The sequence below is a fragment of the Bubalus bubalis genome, chromosome 1 (genome assembly GCF_019923935.1).
Source record: "Bubalus bubalis isolate 160015118507 breed Murrah chromosome 1, NDDB_SH_1, whole genome shotgun sequence".
Lineage (NCBI taxonomy): Eukaryota > Metazoa > Chordata > Mammalia > Artiodactyla > Bovidae > Bubalus > Bubalus bubalis.
In genome coordinates, this window is record NC_059157.1 from 140,320,783 (window position 1) to 140,334,824 (window position 14,042).

Sequence of the window (14,042 nt, forward strand, 5' to 3'; positions counted from 1 at the left end):
TCACAGCGTAATATGATGCATTTTATACACACACACACTCTCTCTCTCTTTCTCAAGTGGCATTACATTATGTCAAAAGAAGAATGACTTTGAAAACTGGAGAAGGTGACTTCTCAGGCAGCCATCCTAGTTCTCAGGATGTGTTGAGAGTAGGGAGGGGGGGACAGTGAGGACGGCACCCCTCTTCCTCTATTGAAGAGTTATGGGTAAGAGAGGCCTAAGAAGCAAAAGATAGGCTTTGTACACTACCCCGCCCCACCAGTCTACTACCTAATAATCTAATTAAGAAGAGAAAAATATTAAAGAGTAGAACTCTGAGGAAATATTAAATAGTAGCTTAAATACAGGAAACCTCTTTAGGAAAAAGATGGGTTCAGACTAAAGTTATTTGGAGAAGGTTCCTGGGAAGGGTAACCTCTGCTGGCTCAGTCATTCCTCCCTTCCACCTATCTCCTTCTGATAGCTCCTTGGATACCAGGCACTTAGAGTTGTTTTTTTCATGTCCTGCCTTTGTAGGAAAGAAACCTTACATGTCTCCCGTGGCTTGAAGGACAATGCCAGATTTCCACACCTGTAATCAAGTCATAACCCACCTGCCAGCTCATTTCTTCCCTTCCAAACATTAGCAACAGAAAATTTATTGAGAGCTTATGTGTCAGGTCCTTCACAAGGTACCTGAAGTCTTAACAATAACCCTATCAGGTAGTTAAAGTAATCATCCCCATTTTATAGATCAGAAAACTGAGATACAAAGAGCTTAAAGAGATACAAAGAGCTTGAAGAGATACAAAGACCTCTGTGCCAGAGGTCACAGAGGCAACAAGTAGAGAGACCCAGGATTGATGTCAAGGCTGCCTGACTCCAGTGCACTACTTTTGAACTACTCTGAACTTGTCTCCTTATAAAGCTTACTTCATCTTGTTAGAATGAAATGATTCAGGATTCACTTCTTGACAGGCTAATGTAGTGCTTGACATATAAGGACTCAGAAAATGTTATTTTCACCCCCATTTTACCTAGCAAAAAGAGCAGAGCAAACAAATATACTTTAAGTTTTAGCCATTTGCCAGTTCAACATGAGTCAGACATATAATGAGGTTTCCGAAAAAAGTGATCTTAGGCAACCTTACCAACTGCTTACTATGGAGAACAAAGGTGACAACCTTGCTCTGCTCTGAGCCAGCCACACTATTCCTGGAGGTGAGCGCACTGCTCATTAAAGAGGCCATTAAGAAACAGCAATCACCCAAAGAGGTTGGAAGGGGTTATAGAAACTCCCGCCAGTGAAGACAGATTTGGATGAAGTGAAGATGGTTAAGTAGGAGACAGCTGACATAATAAGCTAATGATGTCTAGGCCATAAGAGTGGGGCTCAGATTTCTGTATTTTGCAAAACCTCTCCATGTGAATCATAGAATCACTGCTCCAAGGCAAAGTTCTCAAACTTTTGTGTGTGTGCGGGCTAAGTCACTTCAGTCATGTCCGACTCTGTGATCCCATGGACTAGAGCCTGCCAGGCACCTCTGTCCATGGGATTCTCCAGGCAAGAATACTGGAGTGGGTTGACATTCCTTTTTCCAGGGGATCTTCCAGACCCAAGGATCAAACCTGCATCTCCTGAATTTCAGGTAGACTCTTTACTGCTAAGCCACTGAGCCCTCTCAAACTTTTAACAAGCAACAAAATCTCCTATGGGGCTAATTAAAGCACAGAGTGCTGGGCCCTATCCTGAGATTTCTGATTCCAGGTGTTTCTGCTGCTGCTGCTAAGTCGCTTCAGTCATGTCCGACTCTGTGCGACCCCATAGACAGCAGCCCACCAGGCTCCGCCGTTCCTGGGACTCTCCAGGCAAGAACACTGGAGTGGGTTGCCATTTCCTTCTCCAATGCATGAAAGTGAAAAGTGAAAGTGAAGTCGCTCAGTCGTGTCCGACTCTTAGTGACCCCATGGACTGCAGCCCACCAGGCTCCTCCATCCATGGGATTTTCCAGGCAAGAGTACTTGAGTGGGGTGCCACTGCCTTCTCCGAGGGGTTCCCACTAGGGCCTGATAAATTACACTTAATACTGATGATGCTGGTCCAGGAACCATACTTTGAGTATCACTGCTCTAGAAGAAAGCCCAGGATCAACTGAGTTGGTTTTAGTCGATTTCAGCTCAGGTTTTAACAAAGTATATGGGAAACTATACAGAAACAGAGTTGAACTGCTTGGTGAGGAGAACCTGAAAACACTGCTTCATCACTGGAGATATTCACGTCAGGGCTCTGCAAAAGGGTGACACCAGGCGATCTTGTCTCAGCTCACAAAGCCTATAGTGGCCAGAGCATGCAAAAGAAAGCTACATCCCTATTATTTTTTTTCTTTTTTTTCTAACGCTTTTTCCCTCCTAGAATCAAAACACAAACTCAATTCTAAATTTAAAAGTAGTGCCTTTAAAAAATCTCATTGTAATTCCAACCAAATTTTATACAGGATGTTAGTAAGCCAGTGCACAGTCTGGCAAGCACCGGTAGAGAAAGGATGGGTCCATTTTAGTGTCAGCAGGTTGGCTGGAGAGGTGAACATTTCTGTCCTAGCAAGACAGAGAAAGAATAAACTCCATGTGAGAACAATGTGTGACTGCTAAAGGTTAAAAAAAAAATTAAAAAAACAAGTCTTTTTTTAATCCAAGCCCCATAGCCTGTTGCATTCCACATTTTTATCTAGAACATCATGATCTGTTCACTTATATTTTGACCAATTTGTGGCACAAAAAAAGGTGAGGTAAAAGTTGATTGGACTAAAATTACACCCTCAGTTCCCTGAAATACTCATTTTGTATTTTCACCACAATTACTACGATCTCATGTTTTTGAACCATAAAAGAACAAGACTATGGGCTGACTGGAGTGCTACTATAGAGGATCCAATAAAGTATTATAGAAACAAAATTCCTTAAGTTGGACAAACTATGATCTTAAATGTGAATATTAATTTAAATATCTTAAATGTGAAACATGCATTTTATTTATTGATTGGCCAGCAAATATTTTGACTAAATCTTTTTTTTTTTTTTTTTGGTCAAGAACACACAATATGACATAAGGCCAAAGATGTGTCTTTTCTAAAGCTGTACATTTTTCATGCAATCTGTCTGAAACGGTGTCTTCCAAGCTGCTCTGTAAGGTTAAGAGGTGACATCCTCCCAGTGTGACTTTCCACATTCAGCTCAGTATACTAGCCTTGTATATTAATACTGAAAAGAATTAGGGACTTTTTAACATGTCTTTAACCAACCACTTATATGGAATACATTCTTGATAATTTCCACTGTAATTGGCATTTCATCAATGAAGAAAGATCCCCTACATCAGTTTTATTCATTTGAACTTTTGATTTCTAGATTTCTTTCTTAAAGTCATTTGACTACATGTTGACTAATAAATACCAGCATTCCTCCACTATCAACTTTCTAAAACCTCTAAAGTTTTATAATCATTTACACTACCTTTAAAGTATGCATAATGTGAGGAAGAGGCAAAATTCTTGGGCTGGAACCTTGTCCTAAAAGCCATTGCTGACCTGAATGATCAGAGGACTGACCTGAGGATCTGAGTCCATTCTGGCATAGACATGGATTGTGGGTCTCACAGCAGACATGAGATCTTTCAGTGAGCCCTGAGCCAGTGGCTTCTCCATAGGTTTTCTGGCCTGAGGGTCCAGTTAGGCAATATTCTGGACATGTGGTCTCTGAGAAACAGTTAGGGGATGGCATTCACTTGCTCATTTTTCCCCAGAGATATACCTCATGGTCAGGTCTCCATAGAGCATCATCACTAGGGAATGTCCCTGAGGTCAAGGTCTGGGTTTAATCACCTCTGATTTCCTTAGCACCTGATTAGAGTGCTTCAGACACAACGGTCAGTATTTGGTTAGCATATAAAGGTGGAGGGTGGTTTTCTGAAACTGGCTAAGATGCTAAAAATGAAAAATGCCCTTGGGGACTGTCTCTTCAGCTATGTAAGTCATACCTCTTTTATTCAAGTTATTTCTAACTTGATTTCCACTTTAAACCATCCTGACCATTCTGACCTTTCTGAAATGCCAAAAGGACTCTGTAGGGTGTCATTTTCGGCCTGTGAGGTCACAAGCACCTTCTATCTTAGGTTGCTGTGTAAGTGTCCCAATTCCTTGAGTGCTCTGAGGGCAAGGATGGTGTTCATCACTATTTCATAGACCCACAGTGCACGGTGGGTCTGTGCCCAAGAGAGGTCTCTGAAGAGAATCAGAGAGGAAACAAACTGCTGTCATCACTTGGAAAAGGAAAAGGAAGGCACTTATATGAATTATCCACAAAAGCCTTGGGAAGACAGGGAAAGTAGGGATAAGATGCTTAGGCAGGTTGGAACCTTTGGTATCTTACAGCTGATAAACTGATTTTTTTTTTCTTCAGCTTCTGGGGATGAAAAAGGTAGTCTATCAGACTAGAACATTAGAAAACACTGCAGGAAAAAAAAAAAAAGTCAAGTGGTAATAAACCATTTTTTTTAGCAGTAAAATTACCTGCTTGCATTCCCCTGCCCCACTTCAAGAAGAACCAGTTTTTTGGGGTGAAAATCTTGATAACAATAAAAATTACAGCACATGTTTACTGTGCACTTGCTATGTATTGCTGGACTCTACACAAGCATTTAATATTCATTTGCTTACGCTTTACAACATGTTTTTGAAGTAAGTAATCTTGTTCTCCTCATGCTGTGGACAATGCTGAAACACCAAAAGCTTAAGTAATTTGCCTGAAGACACAGCTAAGGATCTGTTTCTGAATCTGGCTCCGCTTCACCTCCTTAATAAGCCATTGAACGTGACAAAGGGAGACACCCTGAAAAGGCACTGGAATAACCAAATGGTTCCTGCACTCCTCTAATGCTAATCCTCAACTTTTTGTCTCCCAGCTACGGCACCTTGGTGCATGCGTGCTGTCGCTTCAGTAGTGAACAACTCTCTGCGACCCCATGGACAGTGGCCCACCAGGCTCCTCTGTCCGTTGGATTTCCCAGGCAAGAATACCAGAGTGGGTTACCATTTCCTTCTCCAGGGGATCTTCCCCACACAGGGATTGACCCTGCATCTCTTATGTCTCCTGCACTGGCATCAGCAGGAAGGTTCTTTACCACTAGCACCACCTGGGAAGTCCTTGGAGACAGAACTAAATGTCTTGAAATCTCAAGAGGCCATGTTGAGAAAAAGGTGTATAGGGAAGGTGAAGTGCTGGCTTCTCAACAGGAACTCTGGGGGCAAGGAAGAATGCAGGTGTTAACTGAGTTTTGCTGGGTGGAGTGTGATATAATGTCTTTTCTCTGGCTACTCATGAAATCCTGAATACAAGATCCATCATAGATCCTCTGTAACAGTGTGTCTGCTTTGAGGGGATCAGAAAAATGGCCAAGCCCTGCTTCAGAGGTGCAGACAGAGGGTGTAGCAGAGTGATGAGACGGAGGAAAAACACCAGGAAAAGCGGATTCTCAAAAAACTAAGGAGGAGGAATTGACTTAAAATGGTTGGTGAAATGTCCCCTCAAGGGTTAGGAATTATATCAATTTGTAACTGACTCATAAAGTAAAAAGCAGTACAAGTTTTTGAGATGCATGTGCATTTAGTACTCTTAAATGCATTAAAAATTACTAGAATCCACCCATTTGGCCTTTAGGACCCAAAGGTTCTGCAGCCCCACGCCCTGATGTGTGTGTCCATGCAGCTGTATTTCAACTTTCCTGCACTCACCGGTAGGTGGTTTCCGGAAGGAGGTCTTTCATAACGTGGGTGGTGGTATTGCCCACCGTGACGCTAGTATCTCCAAGATCTATGTTGTAGGCAAGGATTTCAGATCCATTATTGCACGGCTCTTCCCAGTTCAGTACAAGGCACACAGAAGGCGAATCGGGATAGGCATTGAGGGTCTCCTCCTCCAGGACACACAGAGTGGAGACAGGGTCAGGGGCAGATGCTGGTGTCTGGCAAAGGACAAGCTCACTGGACGGTCCTGCTCCAGCTTGATTAACAGCCTGAAAAGCAGAACAGCGAGACAATGTCCCCATTACTTCATGAGCACCTACTAATGCCCCCACCCTAGGTGCTGCTGAGTCTAAAGTAATGCAATGGCTTCCAGAAATGTAGGTGGAGATAAATCCTCCACAATGTTCATATTGATAACCACTTTCCAAAAGATATCAATCATACCTTTTCTGCTAATAAAAGATAATGTTGCCATTGTTTCTTATGAAAAATCATTTAAAAATAACACTTCATATTTGCATAGCCCGCTTCAGTTTATGTCCTCTTATGTCATCTTCATATAACTGTCTGAGGTAGATAATTCATGGAAGCTATTCTTATCTGCCTTTCAGACGAGATCGGGCATACTCAAGGTGGTATAGCCTTGACTCAGATTTATCTGCCTTTCAAAGAGGGAACTCAAAGTCAGATCAAATAACTCAAGCCCAAGATTCAGATGCCAAGCTGGGATCAAAATCCAGTAATCTGACTTTTAACTCAAGTGCTGCTCTGGAAGAACTATAGGAATTTTAGAAAAGTATTCACCGTATTCCACGTGAATGCGAAACTCATATCTGAAGTCAATGCTCTTCTCTCACCTGAGTTTGAGTGTCACTGCTGACACCCGATCACTCATCGCTCGAATACTCACGCATTCAGTCTCCGGGGCAGTCCTCTTGTTTCTACTTACCTGCTCTGCTTCTCAGTCACCTCTGCGACCTGCTACTCATTACCAGCATCTCTCAGCCCTGGAGGAAACCAGGCCCCAGGCCTTGCACACCTCTGTACTCCTCAAACTCCTAGACATCTCACCTTGTCTCAGGGCAAATGCCATTTATCCCTATACCCAAATTTATGTGTACAGTCCAGACCTCTGCCCCAAATGCCAGCCTAGTGTATTCAACTGCCTACTGAATATCTCCATTTAAATGTCAAATAAGCACCTCAGACTTAAGTGTCTACACAGTTCCAAAATGGTGTCCACCCCATTCTTCCTCATCCTTCCTTCCACCCCCACTGTACTGCCCATAGTTTTCCCAGCCTTCAGGTTGTTCATGCCATTTCTGTGAATCACTGCTGGGCATCTTTCTTTCTCTCACACCCCTGCCCAAGCCATCAGCACACCCTCTACCACTCTAATCTGACTACACCCTCTCACATCTGGTGACTGTAATGACCTCCTAACTGGTATTTACGTCAGCCCACGCCCCAGTCTGTAACAACCACTGTCCTTTCTGTGTCCTCCCACCAGATACACAGGTAACGTCAAAGTTCTCACAACTGTCTATGAGAGCCTATCCGATCTGTTCACCACCGCCGCCTTCCCCAAGAACCCAGAACCACTCTGCCTTCACTGTCTCCTACTTCCTCCTTCACTCCCTCTGCTCCAGCCACACTGGCTTTCTTGCTGTCTCACAGGGACACTGAGCTTGCTCACCTCAGGGCCTTTGCAACTTGCTGCCCCTTCTGTCCACAAAGCTCTTTCCCTGACGTCTGCCTAGCCCATTCAATCAGCTACTCAGGCTTCTCTCAAGTTTTGCCCTTTGCAGAGAGACGTCTCTGAACACCACATTTAAACTTGTAGTTACCCCCACCCCAACCCCCATGATCCTTCTCATGTATTTCCTTTCTTTGCTTTTATTTTCATTATAGCATTTATCACCAACATAATAGTATTTCATTTAATTTCTTCCTTGATTAGAATATAAGTTCTGTGAGGGCAAGGTTGTCTGGTTCACTGCTGTAGCCCTAGCAACCAGAACAGTACCTGATACAAAGCATGTGCTCAATAAACATCATTAGCAATATTTTTTTCCCTTATAAAAACACTTGGCAACCTCTTGACAAAAATGAAAGTACTCAAAAATCTAGTTTACTTCTTAGGATACCTTATGAGGACAAATGATAAACCAAAAGGAAAGTCATATGAGCTCTTATATCAAAGGTTCACTGCAATGCTTGTGTGTTATCATTCATTTCAAAGAAGCAAGTTAAGAGCATTCATTCGCTATATAATCGCTTTTGAAACCCTTCTGTAATAAATTTTTTACATCTAGTCCTATTTCATGACAACACCAACTTTCTTTTTGGTAGAATATTTATGTCACAAATTAAGAGTATATATTTAGATATTCTTTTTGGGTACAAATTTATCACAGGGGCAGAAAAATAAGATACTGTGGAGCCCAACTTTCATATTAACTAAGGTTTTAACAACTGTGTAATACAAGGAAAAGAACATAGCTTTTAGAGTTGGAGCTTTGTTCATATCTTGATTTCATTACTTACTAACTGTGTGATTTTAGGCAAATTAATATTTCTGAGTCTGTTTCCTCAGATATAAAATGAGGATAGTAACTCATAATTTATACAGTTATTTTAAAGATTAAATTTGTTAACATGCAAAATCCTGGCTGAGTATTAAGCCAATGGTCAGTGCTTCACTTCCCACTAGGAAAATCAAGAACAAAACAGCAATAGCAATTTTCCTAGTTTCCTAAATTTTCCTAAAGCAATTTTCTTAAAACAAGACAACAACAAAATGCACTGAACTAATTTTAGACTTAAAGAAAAGTTGCAAAAATAGTGTATATATTTCTCATTTTGCTTCCCCTAATATTAATACCTTATATAACTATCAGTCATGTCCCACTCTTTGAGACCCCATGGACTGTAGCCCACCAGGCAGGCTCCTCTGTTCATGGGATTTCCCAGGCAGGAATACTGGAGTGGGTTGCCATTTCTTTCTCCAGGGGATCTTCCTGACCCAGGGATTGAACCTGTGTCTCCTGCATCTCCTGAATTGGCAGGTCGATTCTTTACCACTGAGCCACCAGGGAAGCATACACACACACACACACACACACACACACAAATATATGTATGTGTGTATGTGACATAAATATATGTATGTGTGTGTGTGTGTATATGTGTGTGTGTGTGTGTGTGTATAATTTTTTTTAACAAAAGGAAATTCCTAGACAGTGATCAAGAGAGATAACAGCAGAAGTGGCTGAATGGGAGGCTGACCCGTTTGTCTTCGACTCCCACAACAGGCTACTGACTCAAGTGCCCATGGAAAGAAATTAGTTTCTGCTACTTACAAGAATAGAACTGAGATGCTGTGCTGGTCTGAGTCTAGAAACCAAAAGGAGTTTCTTAAATACCCCTATCTTTAACTGACTACCATTAATACCTAGCCTGAGGGAATGTGATGGCAATGATGATGGTCTCTGGGTGGAGTGGGGGAGAAAAGAGAAAAACTCTTTGTTAAAGGTAAGAATTAAGCAAATGGTCTACAGGGAAATCAAGGTCAAAATTTGTTTCAAACTTTCAAAATATTTATATCTCACATAATTATGACTATACAAATCTAACATACACTTAAGGTTGAATTATTGATTTCTTTACAATCTCATAGTATAATGAAAAATTCAGCACTAAGTATTTTATTACCCTTTTCATGTTATTAATGTACTCTATTATTCATTTTCTCCATTATTTTTAAAATTAACATTTTATTTATTTTACTCTGTATCTGGGTTCCATCTTCTTATTCTGTTCTTATACCTCCTTACTGGTGTTAATTGAGGTCTTCAGTAATGATTCTTGACTCATTACTTTGTCAAATATGTGCATTTGTGTTGAGTGATTTAATAAGGCTAATAAGGGCTAAGGGGATATGAAGGATCCAGAGGAAAAAATACAGATTTTAATTAAATAACTGATATCAAGCATACTACATTGGTGATCTCTACAAAAATCAAGAAAGTATATTATCAGTTTTGTAATTCTTAAAATCTGCATTTATATCATAACTATCAGTCATGTCTGACTTTTTGCAACCCCATGGACTATTGCCCACCAGGCTCCTCTGTCCATGGGATTTTCCAGGCAAGAATACTGGAGTGGGTTGCCATTTCCTTCTCCGGGGGATCTTCCTGACCCAGATATCAAAGCCAAGTCTCTTGTGTTTCCTGCATTGGCAGGCAGATTCTTTACCAACTGCACCACCTGGGAAGCCTATATTACTATAAAACAATGATCAAAACCAGGAGATACAATAGTATTAACAACGTACAGATCTTATGTATTAAATTCAAATCTTACCAATTTCTAATAATGTTCTTTTTATTTTCCAGGATCTTACCTAAGACCCAAATTTCTTTTACTAGCCTTATACTATGGAAAATGCTTTCTTGAGTTATATCTCTTATTATTACCAAATTTCAAAGTAAACCATTTTAAAGAATCTTACTAATATTTAAGAGTATGTGTAAAATATACAATATGCCTCATGTAAGCATATGTACCCAAGAATTATTTGGGTACATGTTAACTGAAGCATTCCCTAAGGAAGAATATAAAAATTCAAAAATTCCTGCACAAAATAAGCAATGCTTCCATCCAATTTTTATATGATACTATATACATATTACAGTGATATAATTATTAAAGCACCAAATATTTAAAAGAATATTCAGGCTTTAACCTGACTTTGTAGTAATATCAAATAAAAATGATTCAGATTAGGTTCCCAGGTATCAAGAAATTAATATAAGATGAGGAGATTTTTTCCTGGCAATACTTCTTTAGTATAGCAGGTGTGGTCTTGAGAGTACTATCCCCTTTATAGTGTCTGACTCATTTTATGACAAATAAGTATAGACGTTTGAAAATACTACTGTTGAAACAGGGAGGCAAGATTATTACGCAGGTTCTATTCTTACCAATGTATCTTTAAAATGCAATTTTGGGGTGTTAATGGCAAGTAACAACAAAAACCCCGACAGAAAAAAAGGAAATAGAACATTTTAAAGAGAGCCCAAAACTCAAAAACAGGTTGAACTGAAGTTCTTTCCTGTGATGGCAAAGAGTTTTTATTTATATCCTGCCTTGTTCCAAAAACAGGAGTGGAGCACATAATTCAACCTTTCCCCAGTGACTCAGCATTGTTATTATAAAGCTCAGATAATATGCCGTGACCCTGACTCACTGATGAAGGGTTAATTATGTCCCAGGCCGTCCATTTGAGGGGTGTATAACAAAAGAGTTTAACCAGAAATGTTTATGATAAAACAGCCTTCAGAATTTAACAGAAAAGCTTCTGTTGATCTGGAAAGTTAACTTGTGTGTGCGCATGCTCAGTCGCTAAGTTGTATCTTTGCTACCCCCATGGACTGCAGCCCACCAGGCTCTGTCCTTGGGATTCTGCAGGCAAGAATACTGGAGCTGGTGGGTTGCCATTTCCTTCTCCAGGGGATCTACCTGACCCAGGGTTGAATCTGTATCTCCTCCACTTCAGGCGGATTCTTTACCACTGAGCTACTTGGGAAGACCAAAGTTAACTTAAGAAGGGAATATTTTCTCCAAAGAGGCCAGAGACACTGAAGTAAATGGACGTGTAATAAACAATATGATCCATGACTTAAATCAGATGGAAACCTAAACCTGGCATCTTTGCTTCTTTATTTAAATCTAAACACGTGTGAAAATAGAAATCTTTGTTATCTCTCCTTCTGGTCATCCTGATCATTCTTTGAGGTTGGCACAAAGCAGTGCTCAAATGTTACCGGACAAATGGAAATAAATGAACAAAGAACCCTGTTTTCTCAAGACAATAAGGCTTTACAAAGGGAAAAGAAAATATTTACCCAAGTCAATAAAGTGAAAGTAAACCTATGACTGCTGTCACTCTTGGGGGTTAGGCTAGGAGCCGATGGCTCTTTGTGTTATTCTGTCTGGACACCCAAGTGGAAGCTTACGGATAGCCAAACCTTGTTAGTAGTCACTGAGAGGTGGGAGGTGGGGCCTATGATCAAATGCAGACTGTCCAAACTACTCTCCTGTTGGTTTCTGGCTCCAGTTAACATCTGGAATGGCAAGTTTTAAAGGTTTTTTGCCTTTTGTCTAAGTGGCTTTCCCAGCGAAATGTGCATCTTGGAAAATTCAGACAAAAGGCATCTTCCCTAAGGAGCTGTGCCCACTTTGCCTTGGACTCGATCCCGTATTCAATGAATTAACCAGCAAACACAAGGCAAGGGCGTTGAGGAGTACAGTGGAGACGATTCAGATTTTGTTCCCATGTTTCAGGACCTCTCAGAGAGGCAAAAATGAATTGTAAAATGCCAAAACGATTGCATCTATTTTTATTTAAAAGGACTCTTTTTCCCATAACACCCTTCCTGATGTCCTCCATCATGAGCCTTTGAGTAAGTTTCCCAAAGAGGCTTTCAGGGGAACACCAGTATTTGTGAGTAACGGCCACACAGTATCAGCCTACCTGTAATCGACAGCAATACTGTGCAGCAGGTAACAGGTCCCTCATTTCGAAGCCGGTGTCTGTCCCATGATAAACGAGTTCTAAGGATTCTTCATCTTCTCCCCACTCCAACCTGTACTCTGAGATGTCGGCACCAGAGCTTTCAGGACTCTGGAAATTTCAGAAATTTAATTTCATTGAGAAGAAAATCTTATGATGTTTGTGTTCAACTAATTATACCAAAAAAAAAAAAAAAAGAGCAAGATGCCTCAGAATATTTGAAATACATGCAAAAGAAAAGCATGAAAAAGATACTCAACTTCCTCTTAATTTGGATCAGTGGTAAAATCTGCATAACTCCTGGCAAGCACTAAGGCAGATGACTGTGTAAGAATCACCGACCTACACGTGAATTTTAGCTTTGTAGAGCCCTTGTACCTTGCACTGGGGAACAGATAAAGTAGAAGAAACAAATTAATGCAAAACGTGTGCCTGACTTACCTCCCAGCTCACTAGGACACATCCATCAGGCGTAAAAGAGATACAAGGTGCTTTGCACTGTCCAGGAGGCCCTGCAGCAGTGGTAATTTCTGAGACATCAGAATAGGGACCATACTGCAAGAGAGAAACACACATGTGCTTGTAGGGGTGTGTTAGGGATGTGTGTGTTTGTGTGTGTGTGTGCATGTAACACAAGCTTATAACCAAACAAGGGCTAGGCTAATGGTATCATCAATACAACTGATTAAAAGCATTACCTAATGGTGTTCACTTTCAATGACATGAGTAGATTTTCTTCCCACATACATTACTTGAGTGGTAAACGTCTATTTTATATATATATATATATATATATATAATTTTTTCAATTCAAAAGGATTAGAAAGTTGGTTTACTATACATTTTTGCTGTGACCTAAGAAATAAAAAATGCTGACTTTTGCTACATCACAGCATTGTGCTTTCATTTCTCAGGGCGTTTCAAAGTAAATCAAGTCAGATGCACACTGTAGTTTAATTTTTAAGGCATAAAAGTCTGTGTGGAATTGTTGGTTATCAAATTTTGAGTATTTCTTCTAGTCACTGGTATTTTCCAATTTGAAACCAACAGTCCTATTACTGTTTTCTTGGCATGCCCACCATCTCAACTATCTGAAGGTTTATACTGCACTTCTCTCCTCCTCCCACCATCAGTGGCCACACTGCTCAGAGACAGTCATCACTTTAGTTTTAAAACACATCAAGAGAACCAGAACCACCACGTTAAGGTGGAATATGTGGTACTTAAAAGAATTGGGGCAAAGAATAAAGTAATTTTCAGGCTAATGAGGAAGTCCAACCAGTCTATCCTAAAGGAGACGGACCAGTCCTGGGTGTTCATTGGAAGGACTGATGCTAAAGCTGAAACTCCAATACTTTGGCCACCTCATGCGAGGAGTTGACTCATTGGAAAGGAGTCTGATGCTGGGAGGGATTGAGGGCAGGAGGAGAAGGGGATGACAGAGGATGAGATGGCTGGATGGCATCACCGACTTGATGGACATGAGTTTGAGTGAACTCCAGGAGTTGGTGATGGGCAGGGAGGCCTGGTGTGCTGCGATTCATGGGGTCACAAAGAGTCGGACACAACTGAGAGACTGAACTGAACTGAATGAGGAATATGACTGTGTTTTTCAAAATGGAGGAAAAAACATAAAGAAAAAAATCTTTCAAATTTTCTAATATAACTTGCAAATATACTGAAGG

At 40.6% G+C, this 14,042-nt stretch overlaps 1 protein-coding gene across 19 annotated transcripts in view; it reads right to left on the reverse strand.

Moving 5' to 3' along the window:
• FNDC3B (fibronectin type III domain containing 3B) overlaps positions 1-14,042 on the reverse strand; it is a 353,909-nt gene that overhangs the window by 39,067 nt on the left and 300,800 nt on the right. For all 19 annotated transcript variants that reach the window (XM_025284112.3, XM_025284392.3, XM_006068123.4 and 16 more), the window contains 3 exons: positions 12,799-12,912; positions 12,319-12,468; positions 5,766-6,046 (listed from right to left, as the gene is read on the reverse strand). In XM_025284112.3, the coding sequence (XP_025139897.1) occupies positions 5,766-6,046; positions 12,319-12,468; positions 12,799-12,912 (545 nt within the window). The remainder of the gene's footprint in view (positions 1-5,765; positions 6,047-12,318; positions 12,469-12,798; positions 12,913-14,042) is intronic.